The sequence below is a fragment of the Salarias fasciatus genome, chromosome 10 (genome assembly GCF_902148845.1).
Source record: "Salarias fasciatus chromosome 10, fSalaFa1.1, whole genome shotgun sequence".
Taxonomy (NCBI): domain Eukaryota; kingdom Metazoa; phylum Chordata; class Actinopteri; order Blenniiformes; family Blenniidae; genus Salarias; species Salarias fasciatus.
Window position 1 is genome coordinate 232,275 of NC_043754.1, and position 22,814 is coordinate 255,088.

At 53.6% G+C, this 22,814-nt stretch overlaps 1 protein-coding gene across 1 annotated transcript in view; it reads left to right on the forward strand.

The window, feature by feature from the left end:
* The window catches only part of dbn1 (drebrin 1), a 53,954-nt gene that overhangs the window by 30,867 nt on the left and 273 nt on the right, over positions 1–22,814 (forward strand). Inside the window, exons 8-14 of the mRNA XM_030101278.1 lie at positions 2,200–2,257; positions 10,473–10,529; positions 10,599–10,713; positions 17,920–18,033; positions 19,255–19,712; positions 19,926–20,025; positions 21,577–22,814. The exon at positions 21,577–22,814 is cut by the window's right edge and continues 273 nt beyond it. Coding sequence (XP_029957138.1) covers positions 2,200–2,257; positions 10,473–10,529; positions 10,599–10,713; positions 17,920–18,033; positions 19,255–19,712; positions 19,926–20,025; positions 21,577–21,629 — 955 coding nt within the window. The 3' untranslated portion in view covers positions 21,630–22,814. The remainder of the gene's footprint in view (positions 1–2,199; positions 2,258–10,472; positions 10,530–10,598; positions 10,714–17,919; positions 18,034–19,254; positions 19,713–19,925; positions 20,026–21,576) is intronic.

Here is a 22,814-nt window from a genome sequence, read left to right on the forward strand (position 1 = left end):
CAGCGTTCCGTCGCAGCATTCCGTACCGGCATTCCGTCACAGCGTTCTGTCACAGTGTTCCGTCACAGCGTTCCGTACCGGCGTTCCGTCACAGCGTTCCATACCGGCGTTCCGTCACAGCGTTCCGTCACAGCGTTCCATACCGGCGTTCCGTCACAGCGTTCCGTCACAGCGTTCCGTTACAGCGTTCCGTCACAGCGTTCCATCACAGCGTTCCATCACAGCGTTCCATCACAGCGTTCCGTCACAGCGTTCCGTTACAGCGTTCCATCACAGCGTTCCATCACAGCGTTCCGTCACAACGTTCCGTCACAGCGTTCCGTTACAGCGTTCCATCACAGCGTTCCATCACAGCGTTCCGTCACAGCGTTCCATCACAGCGTTCCATCACAGCGTTCCGTCACAGCGTTCCATACCGGCGTTCCATCACAGCGTTCCGTCACAGCGTTCCGTACCGGCGTTCCGTCACAGCGTTCCATCGCAGCGTTCCGTCACAGCGTTCCGTCACAACGTTCTGTCACAGCGTTCCGTTACAGCGTTCCATCACAGCGTTCCATACCGGCGTTCCATCACAGCGTTCCATACCGGCGTTCCATCACAGCGTTCCGTACCGGCGTTCCGTCACAGCGTTCCATCGCAGCGTTCCGTCACAGCGTTCCGTCACAACGTTCCGTCACAGCGTTCCGTTACAGCGTTCCATCACAGCGTTCCATCACAGTGTTCCGTCACAGCGTTCCGTACCGGCGTTCCATCACAGCGTTCCGTCACAACGTTCCGTCACAACGTTCCGTCACAGCGTTCCGTCACAGCGTTCCCTACCGGCGTTCCGTACCGGCGTTCCGTACCGGCGTTCCGTACTGGCGTTCCGTACTGGCGTTCCGTACCGGCGTTCCGTACTGGCGTTCCGTACCGGCGTTCCGTACCGGCGTTCCGTACCGGCGTTCCGTACCGGCGTTCCGTACCGGCGTTCCGTACTGGCGTTCCGTACTGGCTGAAGACCTGAGACTGACGACCGACTGAGGCCAACATGCAGGGCGTTGCAGTCGAGGCGGTCCGGCAGCTCCAGAACTGCGTGTTGGACTGTATGGAACGGTTCTGTGAGGTCCAGCAGCTAAACCTAGAACCAGACTGGAGTTCATCAAGAACAGGGTTGGTCTCGCCGCTGGCCGCTCGTCCCTGCTCGCCGCTGGCCGCTCGTCCCTGCTCACCGCTGGCCGCTCGTCCCTGCTCGCCGCTCGCCACTCGTCCCTGCTCGCCGCTGGCCGCTCGTCCCTGCTCGCCGCTGGCCGCTCGTCCCTGCTCGCCGCTGGCCGCTCGTCCCTGCTCGCCGCTGGCCGCTCGTCCCTGCTCGCCGCTGGCCGCTCGTCCCTGCTCGCCGCTGGCCGCTCGTCCCTGCTCGCCGCTCGCCACTCGTCCCTGCTCGCCGCTGGCCGCTCGTCCCTGCTCGTTCATTCGTGTGGAAACAGTGTGAGAAATCCCTGCAGTTGAATAGAAACAGTTTTTCTGAAACCGTAGAGAGCAAAGGCTCCTGGGAAATGGCCATGAAACTGGACGGCACAGCGGCTCTCCCACTGAGGAGGATGTGAAGATGTAGTTTAGAGGGTTCTTCCTGGGATCTGGAGAACCAGGAATGTGGACCGACTGACTCCTTGAGCTGCTTGAAGCTGTTTGTAACGTCCTGATGTTCCTTCACAACACTTTCAGCTTCAGTTCAACCGGCGGACCGGCGTCTCAGCGTCTTTTCAGCAGTCATTTTCTTACAAAGCGGTGAGCCTCTGGAACACTCTTCCCAGCGAGATCATGGCGTGTTCAGACGACAGCCTGTTTAGACGTCTTACTAGAACATGGTGACTGTCTCAGCAGGCTTGTACACACTGAGTGACTGAGGCAAACAGTATTGTGTGTGTGACTGTGACCATCGTGTACAAGTGAAATTGGTTTTAAAAATGATTGATTGCTGATGTTTTACTTGTGTAGATTTTAATAGTTTGTATTTGATGACATCAACCTGTCCAGGGGCTACAGGTGGAAATTAGCATTTTTTGCCATAACCTGGCACATGCATATTTTCCTTTTGTGGATTAATGTTTTATTGTGCATTGTCCCTGATCAAATAAACGAATAAACTAAAACTAAAAAAAAACCCTTCAGCATTAGAGCTCAGGAATGAGGGTCGTGTTCTGCGCTGTGTGCAAACAGGAAGAAGATGCAGGAGGAGGAGGAAGCCCGGGAGCGGCTGCGGAACCAAACCACCATCGTGAGTTTCTTTATCTGATGTTTTCGAAACAGGTTGGGGTTGGGGTGGAGCATGGTGCAGCGTGGGGTTTGGTTTCCTTCATCAGTGTTTTTGATGGGGTTCGTTCCACCAAAGCGTCTCAGAATCCATGGCGTCCCTGAAGACTGTTTAACCTGGTTCTATTCAAACGTCCCAAAAACACCAGAGGCCAAAAACAGCTGCAATGTTTGGAAAAAAGAAAGAAAAGAACATCTTCACTCCCTTTCGGTTCCTTCCTCCACACAGCACAGAAAGAATAGTGTGGGACCAGGTTCTAGGTCTGCTCGGAACTCCACTCTAGAACCTTCCTCCAGACAACACAGCACCAACAACACACTCAGCTTTACGTTCAGACAAGTCCTCTCAGTGCCGTCAGCTTTCTGACTGTGACTGACTGACGTCACCATGTCTCTCACAACTCTCTCAAAGATGAGCCTCAACAGAACCAATGGCCGATAAGCCCCTCCCACTGGGCGTGGCCACCAAAAATTAAGCCTTAAAAAAACAGACTGAGGAACAGCCGACTGAAGAACAGCCGACTGAGGAATAGCCGACTGTAAACACCCCCTCATGATGGAACCCCGGTTCAGAGACACTGAAGGACAGGAAGGCAGGACGGCACCACCGGTCCAAGAATTCAGAGCAGCTGGTTGGACCCATCTTCATCATGGTCTTCATCATGGTCTTCCTCTGGCTCTTCCTCTTGGTCTTCATCATGGTCTTCCTCTCGCACTTCCTCTCGCACTTCCTCTCGCACTTCCTCTGGCTCTTCCTCTGGCTCTTCCTCGTTTTCCCTCTTGTTCTCCCTCTAGCTCTTCCTCTTGCACTTCCTCTGGCTCTTCCTCTTGCTCTTCCTCTCACTCTTCCTCTCGCACTTCCTCTCGCTCATCCTCTCGCACTTCCTCTCTCTCTTCCTCTGGCTCTTCCTCTCACTCTTCCTCTCGCATTTCCTCTCGCTAATCCTCTTGCACTTCCTCTCTCTCTTCCTCTGGCTCTTGCTTTCACTCTTCCTCTCGCATTTCCTCTTGCTCTTCCTCTCACTCTTCCTCTCGCATTTCCTCTTGCTCTTCCTCTGGCTCTTCCTCTCGCATTTCCTCTCGCTCTTCCCCTCGCACTTCCTCTGGCTCTTCTTCTCGTTTTCCCTTTTGTTCTCCCTCTGGCTCTTCCTCTCGCACTTCCTCTGGCTCTTCCTCTGGCTCTTCCTCTGGCTTTTCCTCTGGCTCTTCCTCTGGTTTTCCCTCTTGTTCTCCCTCTGGCTCTTCCTCTCGCACTTCCTCTGGCTCTTCCTCTTGCTCTTTCTCTCGCACTTCCTCTGGCTCTTCCTCTGGCTCTTCCTCTCGCTCTTCCTCTGGCTCTTCCTCTGGTTTTCCCTCTTGTTCTCCCTCTCGCTCTTCCTCGCACTTCCTCTTGCTCTTCCTCTCACACTTCCTCTCGCTCATCCTCTTGCACTTCCTTTCTCTCTTCCTCTGGCTCTTCCTCTCACTCTTCCTCTCGCATTTCCTCTGGCTCTTCCTCTCGTTTTCCCTCTTGTTCTCCCTCTGGCTCTTACTCTCGCACTTCCTCTGGCTCTTCCTCTCGCACTTCCTCTGGCTCTTCCTCTCGTTTTCCCTCTTGTTCTCCCTCTTGTTCTCCCACTCGCTCTTCCTATGGCTCTTCCTCTCGCACTTCCTCTCTCTCTTCCTCTGGCTCTTCCTCTCGCATTTCCTCTGGCTCTTCCTCTCGTTTTCCCTCTTGTTCTCCCTCTGGCTCTTCCTCTCACACTTCCTCTGGCTCTTCCTCTGGCTCATCCTCTCGCTCATCCTCTCGCACTTCCTCTCGCTCTTCCTCTCGCACTTCCTCTCGCTCATCCTCTCGCACTTCCTCTCGCTCTTTCTCTCGCACTTCCGCTGGCTCTTCCTCTTGCTCTTTCTCTCACACTTCCTCTGGCTCTTCCTCTGGCTCTTCCTCTCGTTTTCCCTCTTGTTCTCCCTCTTGTTCTCCCACTGGCTCTTCCTCTCGCACTTCCTCTGGCTCTTCCTCTCGCTCTTCCTCTCGCTCTTCCTCTCGCACTTCCTCTGGCTCTTCCTCTGGCTCTTCCTCTCGCACTTCCTCTGGCTCTTCCTCTCGCTCTTCCTCTCGCTCTTCCTCTCGCACTTCCTCTGGCTCTTCCTCTGGCTCTTCCTCTCGCACTTCCTCTGGCTCTTCCTCTCGCTCTTCCTCTCGCTCTTCCTCTCGCACTTCCTCTGGCTCTTCCTCTGGCTCTTCCTCTCGCGCTTCCTCTTGCTCTTCCTCTCGCACTTCCTCTCGCACTTCCTCTGGCTCTTCCTCTGGCTCTTCCTCTGGTTTTCCCTCTTGTTCTCCCTCTCGCTCTTCCTCACACTTCCTCTTGCTCTTCCTCTGGCTCTTCCTCTCGCACTTCCTCTGGCTCTTCCTCTGGCTCTTCCTCTGGCTCTTCCTCTCGCACTTCCTCTGGCTCTTCCTCTGGCTCTTCCTCTCGCACTTCCTCTGGCTCTTCCTCTGGCTCTTCCTCTCGCACTTCCTCTGGCTCTTCCTCTGGCTCTTCCTCTCGCATTTCCTCTGGCTCTTCCTCTCGTTTTCCCTCTTGTTCTCCCTCTGGCTCTTACTCTCGCACTTCCTCTGGCTCTTCCTCTTGCTCTTCCTCTCACACTTCCTCTGGCTCTTCCTCTGGCTCTTCTTCTCGTTTTCCCTCTTGTTCTCCCTCTTGTTCTCCCACTGGCTCTTCCTCTGGCTCTTCCTCTTGCTCTTCCTCTTGCTCTTCCTCTCACACTTCCTCTGGCTCTTCCTCTCGTTTTCCCTCTTGTTCTCCCTCTTGTTCTCCCACTGGCTCTTCCTCTGGCTCTTCCTCTGGCTCTTCCTCTCGCACTTCCTCTGGCTCTTCCTCTGGCTCTTCCTCTCGCACTTCCTCTGGCTCTTCCTCTCGCTCTTCCTCTGGCTCTTCCTCTGGTTTTCCCTCTTGTTCTCCCTCTCGCTCTTCCTCACACTTCCTCTTGCTCTTCCTCTGGCTCTTCCTCTCGCACTTCCTCTGGCTCTTCCTCTCGCTCTTCCTCTGGCTCTTCCTCTGGTTTTCCCTCTTGTTCTCCCTCTCGCTCTTCCTCACACTTCCTCTTGCTCTTCCTCTCGCACTTCCTCTGGCTCTTCCTCTGGCTCTTCCTCTCGCACTTCCTCTGGCTCTTCCTCTGGCTCTTCCTCTCGCACTTCCTCTGGCTCTTCCTCTGGCTCTTCCTCTCGCATTTCCTCTGGCTCTTCCTCTCGTTTTCCCTCTTGTTCTCCCTCTGGCTCTTACTCTCGCACTTCCTCTGGCTCTTCCTCTTGCTCTTCCTCTCACACTTCCTCTTGTTCTCCCTCTGGCTCTTCCTCTGGCTCTTCCTCTTGCTCTTCCTCTTGCTCTTCCTCTCACACTTCCTCTGGCTCTTCCTCTCGTTTTCCCTCTTGTTCTCCCTCTTGTTCTCCCACTGGCTCTTCCTCTGGCTCTTCCTCTGGCTCTTCCTCTCGCACTTCCTCTGGCTCTTCCTCTGGCTCTTCCTCTCGCACTTCCTCTGGCTCTTCCTCTGGCTCTTCCTCTCGCACTTCCTCTGGCTCTTCCTCTGGCTCTTCCTCTGGCTCTTCCTCTCGCACTTCCTCTGGCTCTTCCTCTGGCTCTTCCTCACACTTCCTCTGGCTCTTCCTCTGGCTCTTCTTCTCGTTTTCCCTCTTGTTCTCCCTCTTGTTCTACCACTGGCTCTTCCTCTTGCTCTTCCTCTTGCTCTTCCTCTCACACTTCCTCTGGCTCTTCCTCTCATTTTCCCTCTTGTTCTCCCTCTTGTTCTCCCACTGGCTCTTCCTCTGGCTCTTCCTCTGGCTCTTCCTCTGGCTCTTCCTCTGGCTCTTCCTCTGGCTCTTCCTCTCGTTTTCCCTCTTGTTCTCCCTCTTGTTCTCCCACTGGCTCTTCCTCTCGCACTTCCTCTGGCTCTTCCTCTCGCTCTTCCTCTCGCTCTTCCTCTCGCACTTCCTCTGGCTCTTCCTCTGGCTCTTCATCTCGCACTTCCTCTGGCTCTTCCTCTCGCTCTTCCTCTCGCTCTTCCTCTCGCACTTCCTCTGGCTCTTCCTCTGGCTCTTCCTCTCGCACTTCCTCTGGCTCTTCCTCTCGCTCTTCCTCTCGCTCTTCCTCTCGCACTTCCTCTGGCTCTTCCTCTGGCTCTTCCTCTCGCGCTTCCTCTTGCTCTTCCTCTCGCACTTCCTCTCGCACTTCCTCTGGCTCTTCCTCTGGCTCTTCCTCTGGTTTTCCCTCTTGTTCTCCCTCTCGCTCTTCCTCACACTTCCTCTTGCTCTTCCTCTGGCTCTTCCTCTCGCACTTCCTCTGGCTCTTCCTCTGGCTCTTCCTCTGGCTCTTCCTCTCGCACTTCCTCTGGCTCTTCCTCTGGCTCTTCCTCTCGCACTTCCTCTGGCTCGTCCTCTGGCTCTTCCTCTCGCACTTCCTCTGGCTCTTCCTCTGGCTCTTCCTCTCGCATTTCCTCTGGCTCTTCCTCTCGTTTTCCCTCTTGTTCTCCCTCTGGCTCTTACTCTCGCACTTCCTCTGGCTCTTCCTCTTGCTCTTCCTCTCACACTTCCTCTGGCTCTTCCTCTGGCTCTTCTTCTCGTTTTCCCTCTTGTTCTCCCTCTTGTTCTCCCACTGGCTCTTCCTCTGGCTCTTCCTCTTGCTCTTCCTCTTGCTCTTCCTCTCACACTTCCTCTGGCTCTTCCTCTCGTTTTCCCTCTTGTTCTCCCTCTTGTTCTCCCACTGGCTCTTCCTCTGGCTCTTCCTCTGGCTCTTCCTCTCGCACTTCCTCTGGCTCTTCCTCTGGCTCTTCCTCTCGCATTTCCTCTGGCTCTTCCTCTCGCTCTTCCTCTGGCTCTTCCTCTGGTTTTCCCTCTTGTTCTCCCTCTCGCTCTTCCTCACACTTCCTCTTGCTCTTCCTCTGGCTCTTCCTCTCGCACTTCCTCTGGCTCTTCCTCTCGCTCTTCCTCTGGCTCTTCCTCTGGTTTTCCCTCTTGTTCTCCCTCTCGCTCTTCCTCACACTTCCTCTTGCTCTTCCTCTCGCACTTCCTCTGGCTCTTCCTCTGGCTCTTCCTCTCGCACTTCCTCTGGCTCTTCCTCTGGCTCTTCCTCTCGCACTTCCTCTGGCTCTTCCTCTGGCTCTTCCTCTCGCATTTCCTCTGGCTCTTCCTCTCGTTTTCCCTCTTGTTCTCCCTCTGGCTCTTACTCTCGCACTTCCTCTGGCTCTTCCTCTTGCTCTTCCTCTCACACTTCCTCTTGTTCTCCCTCTGGCTCTTCCTCTGGCTCTTCCTCTTGCTCTTCCTCTTGCTCTTCCTCTCACACTTCCTCTGGCTCTTCCTCTCGTTTTCCCTCTTGTTCTCCCTCTTGTTCTCCCACTGGCTCTTCCTCTGGCTCTTCCTCTGGCTCTTCCTCTCGCACTTCCTCTGGCTCTTCCTCTGGCTCTTCCTCTCGCACTTCCTCTGGCTCTTCCTCTGGCTCTTCCTCTCGCACTTCCTCTGGCTCTTCCTCTGGCTCTTCCTCTGGCTCTTCCTCTCGCACTTCCTCTGGCTCTTCCTCTGGCTCTTCCTCACACTTCCTCTGGCTCTTCCTCTGGCTCTTCTTCTCGTTTTCCCTCTTGTTCTCCCTCTTGTTCTACCACTGGCTCTTCCTCTGGCTCTTCCTCTTGCTCTTCCTCTTGCTCTTCCTCTCACACTTCCTCTGGCTCTTCCTCTCATTTTCCCTCTTGTTCTCCCTCTTGTTCTCCCACTGGCTCTTCCTCTGGCTCTTCCTCTGGCTCTTCCTCTGGCTCTTCCTCTGGCTCTTCCTCTGGCTCTTCCTCTGGCTCTTCCTCTCGCACTTCCTCTCGCTCTTCCTCTCGCACTTCCTCTGGCTCTTCCTCTCGCACTTCCTCTGGCTCTTCCTCTCGCACTTCCTCTTGCTCTTCCTCTCGCACTTCCTCTGGCTCTTCCTCTGGCTCTTCCTCTCGCACTTCCTCTGGCTCGTCCTCTGGCTCTTCCTCTCGCACTTCCTCTGGCTCTTCCTCTGGCTCGTCCTCTCGCATTTCCTCTGGCTCTTCCTCTCGTTTTCCCTCTTGTTCTCCCTCTGGCTCTTACTCTCGCACTTCCTCTGGCTCTTCCTCTTGCTCTTCCTCTCACACTTCCTCTGGCTCTTCCTCTGGCTCTTCTTCTCGTTTTCCCTCTTGTTCTCCCTCTTGTTCTCCCACTGGCTCTTCCTCTGGCTCTTCCTCTTGCTCTTCCTCTTGCTCTTCCTCTCACACTTCCTCTGGCTCTTCCTCTCGTTTTCCCTCTTGTTCTCCCTCTTGTTCTCCCACTGGCTCTTCCTCTGGCTCTTCCTCTGGCTCTTCCTCTCGCACTTCCTCTGGCTCTTCCTCTGGCTCTTCCTCTCGCATTTCCTCTGGCTCTTCCTCTCGCTCTTCCTCTGGCTCTTCCTCTGGTTTTCCCTCTTGTTCTCCCTCTCGCTCTTCCTCACACTTCCTCTTGCTCTTCCTCTGGCTCTTCCTCTCGCACTTCCTCTGGCTCTTCCTCTGGCTCTTCCTCTGGCTCTTCCTCTGGCTCTTCCTCTCGCACTTCCTCTGGCTCTTCCTCTGGCTCTTCCTCTCGCATTTCCTCTGGCTCTTCCTCTCGTTTTCCCTCTTGTTCTCCCTCTGGCTCTTACTCTCGCACTTCCTCTGGCTCTTCCTCTTGCTCTTCCTCTCACACTTCCTCTGGCTCTTCCTCTGGCTCTTCTTCTCGTTTTCCCTCTTGTTCTCCCTCTTGTTCTCCCACTGGCTCTTCCTCTGGCTCTTCCTCTGGCTCTTCCTCTCGCACTTCCTCTGGCTCTTCCTCTGGCTCTTCCTCTCGCACTTCCTCTGGCTCTTCCTCTGGCTCTTCCTCTCGCACTTCCTCTGGCTCTTCCTCTGGCTCTTCCTCTGGCTCTTCCTCTGGCTCTTCCTCTCGCACTTCCTCTGGCTCTTCCTCTGGCTCTTCCTCACACTTCCTCTGGCTCTTCCTCTGGCTCTTCTTCTCGTTTTCCCTCTTGTTCTCCCTCTTGTTCTCCCACTGGCTCTTCCTCTGGCTCTTCCTCTTGCTCTTCCTCTTGCTCTTCCTCTCACACTTCCTCTGGCTCTTCCTCTCATTTTCCCTCTTGTTCTCCCTCTTGTTCTCCCACTGGCTCTTCCTCTGGCTCTTCCTCTGGCTCTTCCTCTGGCTCTTCCTCTGGCTCTTCCTCTCGCACTTCCTCTTGCTCTTCCTCTCGCACTTCCTCTGGCTCTTCCTCTCGCACTTCCTCTGGCTCTTCCTCTCGCACTTCCTCTTGCTCTTCCTCTCGCACTTCCTCTGGCTCTTCCTCTGGCTCTTCCTCTCACACTTCCTCTGGCTCTTCCTCTGGCTCTTCCTCTCGCACTTCCTCTGGCTCTTCCTCTGGCTCTTCCTCTCGCACTTCCTCTGGCTCTTCCTCTGGCTCTTCCTCTCGTTTTCCCTCTTGTTCTCCCTGTTGTTCTCCCACTGGCTCTTCCTCTGGCTCTTCCTCTCGCACTTCCTCTGGCTCTTCCTCTGGCTCTTCCTCTGGCTCTTCCTCTCGCACTTCCTCTGGCTCTTCCTCTGGCTCTTCCTCTCGCTCTTCCTCTCGCACTTCCTCTGGCTCTTCCTCTGGCTCTTCCTCTCGCACTTCCTCTTGCTCTTCCTCTCGCACTTCCTCTGGCTCTTCCTCTGGCTCTTCCTCTCGCACTTCCTCTGGCTCTTCCTCTGGCTCTTCCTCTGGCTCTTCCTCTTGCTCTTCCTCTCGCACTTCCTCTGGCTCTTCCTCTGGCTCTTCCTCTCGCACTTCCTCTGGCTCTTCCTCTGGCTCTTCCTCTCGCACTTCCTCTTGCTCTTCCTCTCGCACTTCCTCTGGCTCTTCCTCTTGCTCTTCCTCTCGCACTTCCTCTGGCTCTTCCTCTGGCTCTTCCTCTCGCACTTCCTCTGGCTCTTCCTCTGGCTCTTCCTCTGGCTCTTCCTCTCGCACTTCCTCTGGCTCTTCCTCTGGCTCTTCCTCTCGCTCTTCCTCTCGCACTTCCTCTGGCTCTTCCTCTGGCTCTTCCTCTGGCTCTTCCTCTGGCTCTCCCTCCCACTCTTCCTCTCACTGTTTGTCTCCCCCTGTTGGTTGAAGCTGCTCCCTGTTGGTTTTATGTCGGAGCTTTTCATGCAGACCTTTGCTTCCTGTCTTCAGGTTACAGAGCCGAGCCTGGAGGACCTGAACCTGGACAAGAAGGAGTCTGAGGTGGAGGTGGGTTCCCTCAGCTGGACGCTCTCTTTCTTCTGCTCTCCTGATTCAGTGAGCCTCCTGTGTCTCCAGGAGGCGAAGGCCATCATCGCCCAGCGCTCCGGAAACCCTCGAGAATTCTTCAAGCTGAAGGAGAGAGCCATGACGTTCAGCGGCGTCTCGTCGCCCGTCTCCGTCCACAGAACCGGTAATCCCACCGAAATCCGCTCTGCACTCCAACAAGCTGCTGAGCTACAGGCAAAGGCCAACGTTTCAGAAAAGTCTGACCGCATCACTGACAACCAATCAGAACAGGTATTGGTGTCGGTCACAGGAAGCAGGAAGTTGTCGGTGTCGGTCGCAAGAAGCAGGAAGTTGTCAGTGTCGGTCATTAAATATTGACTTTAGACTCATTCATAATGCCTTCCTGTAAAATCAGCTGAATAAGAATTCAGTTGTTCTTGAACAACAGTCTGACTTTAGTGAGCAGGAATCATGACGATAATGAAATGAAGTGAGAGACGAGGAACCAGCAGGTCTGCTGGAGATGAAATGAAGTGAGGAACAAACCTCATGAACCTCTGGACCAATGAGATGTGAGATGAATCAGATTTCAGGTGGAGTTCAATCTTCAGGTTCTGCAGAGTTCTGAGAACATTCTGAGAACACAGAGTTGAGAGAGAACTGAGATCCAGGATATGAGAGAGCTGCATGTCTTTCTCCTGAACTGCTTTGAAGCCTCACTAATAGCTTCCTTTTCTTTCTGTTTCTGTCTTCATTCTGTCATTCATGACCTCCACCCTCTCCCCTGGTTCCTCCACCTACACTACCTTCTCTGGTTCCTCCACCTACACCTCCTTCCTCCTCCTCTGTTGCCCGTTTTGTTGCGTTGCTTCGTCTCCATGTTTTTGTGTCTTTGGATTGTTACCCATCAAAAACCCAAAACCACAACACCACCCTCCAACACCACCCACCAACACCACCCACCAACCTGACACCACAACACCACCCTCCAACCTGACACCACAACACCACCCTCCAACCTGACACCACAACACCACCCTCCAACCTGACACCACCCTCCAACCTGACACCACAACACCACCCTCCAACCTGACACCACAACACCACCCTCCAACCTGACACCACCCTCCAACCTGACACCACAACACCACCCTCCAACCTGACACCACCCACCAACCTGACACCACAACACCACCCTCCAACCTGACACCACAACACCACCCTCCAACCTGACACCTCCAACCTGACACCACAACACCACCCTCCAACCTGACACCACAACACCACCCTCCAACCTGACACCTCCAACCTGACACCACAACACCACCCTCCAACCTGACACCACAACACCACCCTCCAACCTGACACCACAACACCACCCTCCAACCTGACACCTCCAACCTGACACCACAACACCACCCTCCAACCTGACACCACAACACCACCCTCCAACCTGACACCACAACACCACCCTCCAACCTGACACCACAACACCACCCTCCAACCTGACACCTCCAACCTGACACCACAACACCACCCTCCAACCTGACACCACAACACCACCCTCCAACCTGACACCACAATACCACCCTCCAACCTGACACCACCCTCCAACCTGACACCACAACACCACCCACCAACCTGACACCACAACACCACCCTCCAACCTGAGACTATGACACCACCCACCACCTGACACCACCCTGCATCCCGACACAATGACATCACCCTCCAACTTGACCCACCTTTCAACTTACACCACCCCCTCCAACCTGACATGACCCCCCCTCCACCCGCACCGCCCTGACTCCCCAGGCCGTCTGGACAGTCCCTTCTTGAGGCAGCAGCTTTGTCCCAGCAGCCCCCCTGTGACCCCCCCTCAGCAGGGGGGCTCGCCGCCCCGCTTCGCAGCTGGTAGGTACATGACAGCATCAGAGGAAGAACATGAAGTCCACTCTGCAGCCCGTCGCTGTTCAGGCTACCGCTTTCAGTCTGACTTCCGTCAGGCTGATTCTTTCCTTCACTTTCATTCTCACTATCAAGACGACAACGTGACCTCAGTGACCTCAGTGACCTCCATCAGCCGACGATCAAGACGACAACGTGGCCTCAGTCAATCAATCAATCAATCAATGTATTTTTGTATAGCCCAGTATCACAACAACAGCCGCCTCAGAGGCTTCAGGATGCTACATTGGTTGGTAAAAATTTCAAAGATTGATAATGACTTTGATAATAACAATGAATCACAGTGTAGTGTCGATATAAACAGTCCACAGACAGAACAGAGTGAGAACGTTGACATCAGACCAATAAACATAGTGGCATGAACAGTCCACAGCTCGTCAATGACTGAACTAAGCAATGTTATAATTATGGAGATAATTTTGTGTCTTTATTATTCAATCAATCAAAAAAGGTTTTGCAAACAAAAAAGAGAGTTGAGACCAAAAAACAAAGTTGCAATCAAAAAATAAAAGTTCAATCAAATAGAATAAATCTGAGAACAAAATTATTTAAGTGGCAGCCCCACCACATTTTTTTTGACATCAAAACAGAAAAAAGCTTTGGTTTTGAATTGTGAAGTTTTGCTTGCAAGCTCAAAAGTTTTGGTTTTGAATTCAAAAGTTTTGGTTGCAAATTCAAAAGTTTTGGTTGCGAATCCAAAAGTTTTGCTTGCGAATCTGACTGAACCCAGTGGGCGGGGCCAACACTGGTGGAAGAGAGAAGAGCTCCTATTGGTCGCTTTGACCTGGCTCCACCGCCTGTCTCCGCGCTGCTGCTGCTGCTTCTGCATTGGTAAAGGCCAGTAGACATTACAGGCTTTTTTCAATCTTCCCCGATTCAGAGACACACTGGAAGACAACGGAGGACAGATCGCACCAGATCTTCCTCTCCTGATCTTCTAGCGTGTGGAGTCCTGTGGAACACACTAGAAGATTCTTCATTGGAGAATCGGCTCCTCGCTCTTCAAAATCTCGCGGAGTCAAACTTGATTTTGAGCGTTTTCCCTTCAGTCCTGTCTTTACATTCATCTCCACTATTCATAATAAGCGAGGAGCTCATTCCCTCACGTCATTCATTCATATCGGCTCCGTTCTTTCAGAGCCCCCCCCCCCCCCCCCCCAGTGCAGCACTGAGTGTTCACTGTCAGAGTTTAAATGGTACAGGGGGACGAGGGGAACATACGTAGTTTGACATCATTTCCTTATCATTTACCCCGTATTTGATAATAATTTAGCTCATTCGTGTGTGTTTATTTCTTTTTTTTACGTTCCACTCCAGAGAGAAACAGTTTAGAAATAAGTTATCGCAATCTGTGACGGACAAGCTACTTTTTAAAAAAATCATCATTTTTTGTCCCCAGATTGAATGGTTTAGACCAGAATTAAAATGCATTGATTAGGAAAAAGTTTCATTATACGTCCAAGTCCTCAGAAAGTTGTTTTTGCAATTCTTTGGTGATGGTTAATAATGAGATGAACTGAAACATTGGGATTATTGCAGGACTGGCGAGACGCAGATGAGTGAACCAGATCTGGGTTTGGGTCTGAATGAAATCCAGTTCATCCAGGAGCGAAACAGTTATTGAGGAATAACCTCTCGTTTTCTGCACTGCTGAGCTTTTCTGTTTCACTGTCATATAGTGAATATATTTCAAAGACATATATTCATGTCTCCAGCTCTGACAGCTGAGAGGGGATTTTTTTTTCAACACCTCAGTAAAACGGAACTGTTCGGCCAATCAGGGAGCTTTATTCTGAGGGTGTGGACAGGTCGGCTCTGAGCTGTCGTCTAGCAGGGCACCGCACACCACAGGATTTGCGATCGGAAATATTAAACATGTTCATTATCTACGATCTCGGCTTCCAACGCCTCCCGAGCGGCTCCGACTGGAAAAAAAAAACCTCTGGGAACACACGGCACACTACAGGAAGATCGGACCCGAACTCATTTACATACTCCTGACAATCAGACCTTTGGCATCATTCAGGAGGAGAAAACCGGGACAAAATTCAGCCCATGGTTCGGGCATGGATAACTGCCAATAATCCTGTAATGTCTACTGGCCTTTACCAATGCAGAAGCAGCAGCAGCAGCGCGGAGACAGGCGGTGGAGGAGCCAGGTCAAAGCGACCAATAGGAGCTCTTCTCTCTTCCACTAGTGTTGGCCCCGCCCATTGGGTTCAGTCAGATTCGCAAGCAAAACTTTTGGATTCGCAACCAAAACTTTTTAATTCAAAACCAAAACTTTTGAGCTTGCAAGCAAAACTTCACAATTCAAAACCAAAGCTTTTTTCTGTTTTGATGTCAAAAAAAAATGTGGTGGGGCTGCCACTGAAATCATTTTGTTCTCAGATTTATTCTATTTGATTGAACTTTTATTTTTTGATTGCAACTTTATGTTTTTTGGTCTCAACTCTCTTTTTTGTTTGCAAAACCTTTTTTGATTGATTGAATAATAAAGACACAAAATTATCTCCATATATAATGTTAAAACAATAAAAACAGTGAATAAGCATAATGTTAATATGTCAAATTCACAGTAAGGAGACAGAACGAAGCAACCACCGCCTTAGACCCTCACATCCGGCAAGAACAAACTCCAGAAACCCAGTGGGAGAAGAAGAGATCTTGGGGAGAACCACAGTATGGAGGGATCCCTCTCCCAGGGACGGACAGCTTTGGCAACAGCTAGCATGAGACAATAAGAAGTAAAGCCTAGGACTATGTTGAGGACAGTCCGTTGGACGGTCCAGCACAAGAACCACGGATCCCAGCAGTAGAACCGAAGCCAGTCCGCAGGCAGGACCGACAGGAGTGTCCTCCCGGTCCGGACGGAGCTTGTTCGTAGGCCCTCGTAATAGTGGAGTCAGCAACTGAACCTGGAGAAGACTCCCCCTCGAAGGGGGGGACAGCAGGGGAAAAGCAATGAAGGGACTAAAGGGAAAACACAGATTGAACCAAGTAACATTCCTCAATGACCTCAATGACCTCAGTGACCTCAGTGACCTCCATCAGCTGACGATCAAGACGACGTGACCTCAGTGACCTCAGTGACCTCCATCAGCTGACGATCAAGACGACGTGACCTCAGTGACCTCAGTGACCTCCATCAGCTGACGATCAAGACGACGTGACCTCAGTGACCTTAGTGACCTCCATCAGCTGACGATCAAGACGACGTGACCTCAGTGACCTCAGTGACCTCCATCAGCTGACGATCAAGACGACGTGACCTCAGTGACCTTAGTGACCTCCATCAGCTGACGATCAAGATGGCAGACCGTGACACCAGGTTTCACCCCGAGGCAAAGCAGCTCCACTCTGGTTCTGGTTCTGGTTCTGGTTCTGGTTCTCTGCTGCAGCGGCGCCCGTTCAGCGAGACGCCATGATGGAAGGACGGACGGACGGACAGACGAGCGAAAGGACAGACGGATGGACGGATGGATGGATGGATGGACGAACGAAAGGATGGATGGACAGATGGATGATGGATGGATGAATGAATTGATGGATAAATGAACAAACAGTCAAACGAGCAAAAGAACAGATGGATGAATGGACGGACAAACGAAAGTATGGACGGACAAACGGTCGAACGAGCGAAAGAACGGACGGACAAATGACAGGATGGATGGATGGATGGATGGATGGATGGATGAACGGATGGGCGAAAGAATGAAGGGATGGACAAACGAAGAAAGGAATGAGTGAAGGGACTCCAGCGGGAGCATCAGCTGTAGAGCATCTTCCTCCTGTGGAGAGGTGATGGAGAACCAGGAGAACCTGTCTCTGGTGTGGTCCCATAGAGCCTAGGTTCTCAGGCAGAACCCTGTGGAACTCCATGTTTACATTTAGGTTCTCAGGCAGAACCCTGTGGAACTCCATGTTTACATTTAGGTTCTAAGGCAGAACCCTGTGGAACTCTGTTGAACTTTAGTGAGCTGAACGGTCATTAACAGGAACCAAGTAGAACCTGGGAGGTCCATGTGATCCAGACCAGTTTGAGTCTTTATTCCAGATCTGTTCCAGTCTCTGGAAGGAGGTTCTGTTTTGTCTCCTTCTGCCCCCTGCTCCTCCTGGACCTGCTGAGCCTCCTGGACCTGGTGGTCCTCCTGGACCTGCTGAGCCTCCTGCCCCTCCTGGACCTGCTGAGCCTCTTGGACCTGCTGGGCCTGCTGAGCCCCCTAGACCTCCTCCTTCTCGTCCGCTGTTCAAATACACACAGGCCCTTGAGATCCACGTGGGTGTGAGTCGGACTCCTGGGCCAGGGTCAGTGGGCGTCTCTACAGACTGGTGATGGACTTTGAAGACCTCATGGCGGATTCCCTCTGACTCACTTCAGCTGACAGATGAAGGACTTCAGGATGGGGGACCCTCCTTTGGGAACCACAGGAGTCCAGTTCTCTGCGGCTTTTGTTCCACTGCTCTGACTGTAGTTTGACCTTTGACCCCTGACCCCTGGACATTCACTGTTGATGGAGCAACACCTGACACATGTTGAGGGCTTCAGAGGGTTGCTTGAGGCTCTGACTGGAGCAGGCCCATGAGATCCACTCTGGTGGACTGAGCACCTGATAATTCTGGAAGGTCTTTGTCATGTCCAGGTCTGGTGGTTCATCCCAGTCCAGGTCTGGTGGTTCATTCCAGTCCAGGTCTGGTGGTTCATTCCAGTCCAGGTCTGGTGGTTCATTCCAGTCCAGGTCTGGTGGTTCATCCCAGTCCAGGTCTGGTGGTTCATCCCAGTCCAGGTCTGGTGGTTCATTCCAGTCCAGGTCTGGTGGTTCATTCCAGTCCAGGTCTGGTGGTTCATTCCAGTCCAGGTCTGGTGGTTCATTCCAGTCCAGGTCTGGTGGTTCATTCCAGTCCAGGTCTGGTGGTTCATTCCAGTCCAGGTCTGGTGGTTCATCCCAGTCCAGGTCTGGTGGTTCATTCCAGTCCAGGTCTGGTGGTTCATTCCAGTCCAGGTCTGGTGGTTCATTCCAGTCCAGGTCTGGTGGTTCATTCCAGTCCAGGTCTGGTGGTTCATCCCAGTCCAGGTCTGGTGGTTCTTTCTATTCTGTCAGATTGAAAAAAGAAACATTTCTCTGTGTGAATGATGCTAATGATGCTAATGATGCTAATGATGCTAATGACTGTTGAAGAGGAAGTGAACCAGAATATCATAAACATGAAGCCCAGACTCTGGTTCAGACATGAGGGTCACACATGGTCTGATTGGCTGGTTCCTCTTAGGGTGTGGGGAAACCTCCGTGGACCAGCGGCGGACATGTGGGCGGAGCCTGAGATGCTCATTGGACCAGCGGGCTGGTGATGAGGTTGAGAACGTCTGGATGCAGAAGTGACTGGATGATGACTGTCCTCTTGGTGTCTCTCTGTCCTCCAGGAGGGGACAGCCATGACCGCGAAGCAAGCCTGGAGCGCAGCACGGCCGCCGCCATGCCCGTTCCCAGGATCATCACCACGCCCATCAGAGAGGACGTCAGCAGGAGCGAGAGCGGTGAGGGGGGAGGTGTGGGTGGAGGAGGGAGGAGAGGGGGAGGAGAAGCAGGGAGGGGAGGAGAAAGAGGGAGGGGAGGAGAAGCAGGGAGGGGAGGAGAAGCAGGGAGGGGAGGAGAAAGAGGGAGGGGAGGAGAAGGAGGGAGGAGAGGGGGAGGAGAAGCAGGGAGGGGAGGAGATGGGGTGGAGGATGAAGTTGAGGTGTCATATCAAGGCAAGTTTGATGAGATAAATATTTTTCCCACGTCGTAATGATGTCATGTTTACCGTGACATAATGACGTCATGTTTACCTTGGTGTGATGACGTCATGTTTACGTTGGTGTGATGACGTCACGTTTACAGTGGTGTGATGACGTCATGTTTACGTTGGTGTGATGACGTCACGTTTACCGTGGTGGATGACGTCACGTTTACTGTGGTGTGATGACGTCACGTTTACCGTGGTGTGATGACGTCACGTTTACAGTGGTGTGATGACGTCATGTTTACGTTGGTGTGATGACGTCATGTTTACCTTGGTGTGATGACGTCACGTTTACCGTGGTGGATGACGTCACGTTTACTGTGGTGTGATGACGTCACGTTTACCGTGGTGTGATGACGTCACGTTTACAGTGGTGTGATGACGTCATGTTTACGTTGGTGTGATGACGTCATGTTTACCTTGGTGTGATGACGTCACGTTTACCGTGGTGGATGACGTCACGTTTACTGTGGTGTGATGACGTCACGTTTACAGTGGTGTGATGACGTCATGTTTACGTTGGTGTGATGACGTCACGTTTACCGTGGTGGATGACGTCACGTTTACTGTGGTGTGATGACGTCACGTTTACTGTGGTGTGATGACGTCACGTTTACAGTGGTGTGATGACGTCATGTTTACGTTGGTGTGATGACGTCACGTTTACAGTGGTGTGATGACGTCATGTTTACGTTGGTGTGATGACGTCACGTTTACGTTGGTGTGATGACGTCACGTTTACCGTGGTGGATGACGTCACGTTTACCGTGGTGGATGACGTCACGTTTACCGTGGTGTGATGACGTCACGTTTACCGTGGTGTGATGACGTCACATACCCGCGCCGCCCGGCTTGCTCCCCATTCTGACTCCTGAACGCCTCATCACCTGTAGAACCTTTTAGTCCTGGTCTCTGTCCAGGATGTGCCGCTGGTTTGGCAGAGTTCCTTAACATTCTGAATTATTGTTTCAATCAGATTTGATGCCAAAGAAGGAGCAGAAGCCTCCCGTCCAGGAGTCGACGCCCACGAAGCCAGTGCAGAGCGTGGCGCCGCAGACCCGCCGCACCGCCGGGTTCAACGCCTGGGAGTCCGGCACCGACAGCCTGGTGGACCTGTGGGACAGCAGCTCCGCCCCTCAGACCTCCGACCCGCCGAACCCCATGTCGGACATGTTTGACGACGAGACCCCGCCCGCCGCCGCCACCGGCCGGCCCCGGCCGCTGCTTAGCTTCGATGACGTGATGGACGGGACGTTCTGCTCGGGGACGGCTGCCGAGGACGACCCGTCCAGCCTGGTGGACGTCACGGGATCCGAGCAGATGACCCTCAGCTACCAGCATGCACTGCAGCACGCCTCCGGAGAGGGGCGGGACCTGGATGATGGACAGCTGCTGATGACCAACGGCGAGACGCTGCTGAAAGAAGGGACACAGGTCAGATCGGAGGAGTGGTTCTGTCGTTCTTTCGATCGTCAGTTCCTCCTTCAGATGTCGGCGCTGCTTCACCCTCACTGCTAGTTAAATGCTGTATTTCACGTCTTCTATTATTCCAAAGTCACTGGTGTGTGTGTGTGTGTGTGTGTGTGTGTGTGTGTGTGTGTGTGTGTGTGTGTGTGTGTGTGTGTGTGTGTGTGCTGGTACTTTCAGGCAAGTGAAGGCTACTTCAGCCAATCACAGGAGGAGGAATTTGGCCAATCGGAGGAGTCGTCAGCTAAACCTGCGGCGGTCTTTTATAACAAGCCTCCAGGTTCGGACACGCCTCCTTCCTGTCCTCACTCTGGTCCGTGTTGATCTGTCTTCCTGTCTCATCGCTGACGTGGATCCTGGAGTTGGATTGATGGGACTCGGCCGGGTTCGGCCTGGACCGACATCGTTGGTCCCGTTTCCGGCGGGAACCATGGGGGCCGGGGGCCCAGAGACCCGATCCTGGACACAGAGACGGACTCTTAGGACATGGAATGTCTCCCTGTTGGGGGGAGGATCCTGAGCGTGTGAGGGAGGTTGAGAGGTACCGGCTAGATGTGGTCCGGCTCAACCCGGACAGACTTGGCAGAACCCAACGTGTTGTGAGGTTCTGTTGGGACTAGTGCTGTCAATTTTAATCGCGATTAATCCATTGAGGTCTGCCAGTTGGGTCAAAGACAAGAACTAGAGCACAATAGTGTTTTTTCCTGCCATTGGGACTGATTTATGAGGATTAGATTCTTCATTGCAATTAATCTCAACTTTAAAAAAGTTAATTGTTGACAGTTCTCCATGAATTAATCACGATTAATTGCGATCAATGCGATTAAATTGCGATCAATGCGATTAAAACTGACAGCACTAGAACTTGGGACCGTCCGGCGGAACCGTCTGTCAGCAGGGTTTTCAACTCCCCCCTCTGGGAACGCGTCCAGACTGTGAGGGAGGCTGGGGACATGGAGTCCCAGTGGACCCTGCTGTCCATGTTCTCTACCTCAGTTGGTTTGGAGGTACCCAGAATGCCTCATGGATCTACCTCGGCCGACCCAGTTCACCTCCATCTGTCCTGGTTTTGGACTGGATGGAAAGAGCCGTGTCTGCTGGTGGACATGAAGTCACGTCAGGATCTTCACACAAAAACAAACTGGAAATTGGACTGTTGTTGATACGAACGCCATGGTTTCGAATGGGCCCAGAGACCCCTGACCTTGACCTCTCAGCCCAGAGAGGCTGAGGGGTCAAGGTCAGACCCCTCAGATTCATTTATTCCTCCCACTGGAATCAGAGTCCAGTTTGGTCAGAGGACAGAGTCCCTGGAGGGACAACCGTCACAGCTGGACTGCAGGTGTGGAGCAAAGGAGAGGTTCCTGTAGGATCTGTGTGCAGCAGGGATCGGGGGATCGGAAGGCTCAGGAAGAGTAGCACTCAAGGATCAGGATCAGAGATCATGGGGATCAGGGGCATCAGGGGTCGGAGGGGTCAGAGGGATCAGATGGAAATCTTCCTCTTTAGGCCCCATTTTGAAAAGCCAGTTTCTGGTGAAGACAAATCATTTCTGTCAGTTTCAAACTCTTCCACCAGAACGTCGTCAAAACGACGTCTGGTCCTGGTTTTAACTTCGCTTCTGGTCCTGGTCCATACTGCCATTCCCACGGTTCATATTCAGAGTGTTTGGTTGTCCGTGTTCTCCAGTCTTCAGGTTTACAGTGTTTGGTTCTCCTGTAAATATAAAACTTTCCTGAAAGGAGAACCCTAAGAGAATGCTGTGACTCAGTGTGGTGGAACCCTGTTCTGGTCTGGGACTTACTCGGTTCTCGGTGTCCTTCATCCTCAGAGATCGACATCACGTGCTGGGACACAGACCCTGTGGACGACGAGGACGACTAACCAGCCAATCAGAGTGAGCGGAGCGGGACGAGTGCTTCAGGAAACAGATCGCCTTTCTGTTTGTTTTCTTTTTAAAAAAATGCCATAAACGATCCAAAAACAGTAAGAAAGAGTCGAGTCGATAGGATGTTAGAAGAAACAGGAGCCTCCAGCATTAATCCGTACAGAGGGGCTGACGTTTCCTTTCACTTCGTTTTCTTTTTGTTTGTGCAGGAAAAGACTAGCTGGACCGGGTCAGGCTGGACCGGGTCAGGCTGGACCGGGTCAGGCCGGACCGGGTCAGGCCGGACCGGGTCAGACAGGACTCTGGCCGGACCGGGTCAGGCCGGACCGGGTCAGACAGGACTCTGGCCGGACCGGGTCAGGCAGGACTCTGGCCGGACCGGGTCAGGCAGGACTCTGGCCGGACCGGGTCAGGCCGGACCGGGTCAGGCTGGACCGGTTCAGGCCGGACCGGGTCAGGCCGGACTCTGGCCGGACCGGGTCAGGCCGGACTGGGTCAGGCAGGACTCTGGCCGGACTGGGTCAGGCCGGACTGGGTCAGGCTGGACCGGGTCAGGCCGGACCAGGTCAGGCTGAACCGGGTCAGGCCGGACCGGGTCAGGCCGGACCAGGTCAGGCTGAACCTTGTCAGGCCGGACCAGGTCAGGCTGGACTCTGGCCGGACCGGGTCAGGCTGGACCGGGTCAGGCCGGACCGGGTCAGGCTGGACTCTGGCCGGACCGGGTCAGGCCGGACCGGGTCAGGCCGGACCGGGTCAGGCTGGACCGGGTCAGGCCGGACCGGGTCAGGCTGAACCGGGTCAGGCTGGACTGGGTCAGGCCGGACCAGGTCAGGCTGAACCTTGTCAGGCCGGACCGGGTCAGGCCGGACCGGGTCAGGCCGGACTCTGGCCGGACCGGGTCAGGCCGGACCGGGTCAGGCTGGACTCAGGCCGGACCGGGTCAGGCTGGACTCTGGCCGGACCGGTTCAGGCTGGACCGGGTCAGGCCGGACTCTGGCCGGACCGGGTCAGGCAGGACTCTGGCCGGACCGGGTCAGGCTGGACTCTGGCCGGACCGGGTCAGGCCGGACTCTGGCCGGACCGGGTCAGGCTGCAGCTTGCTGGGTCTGCTCTGGTCTTGCTGGGTCTTTAGAGACCAGACGTCTGTAGTGCTTTGAAAATAGAGTATGAAGTAACTCAGC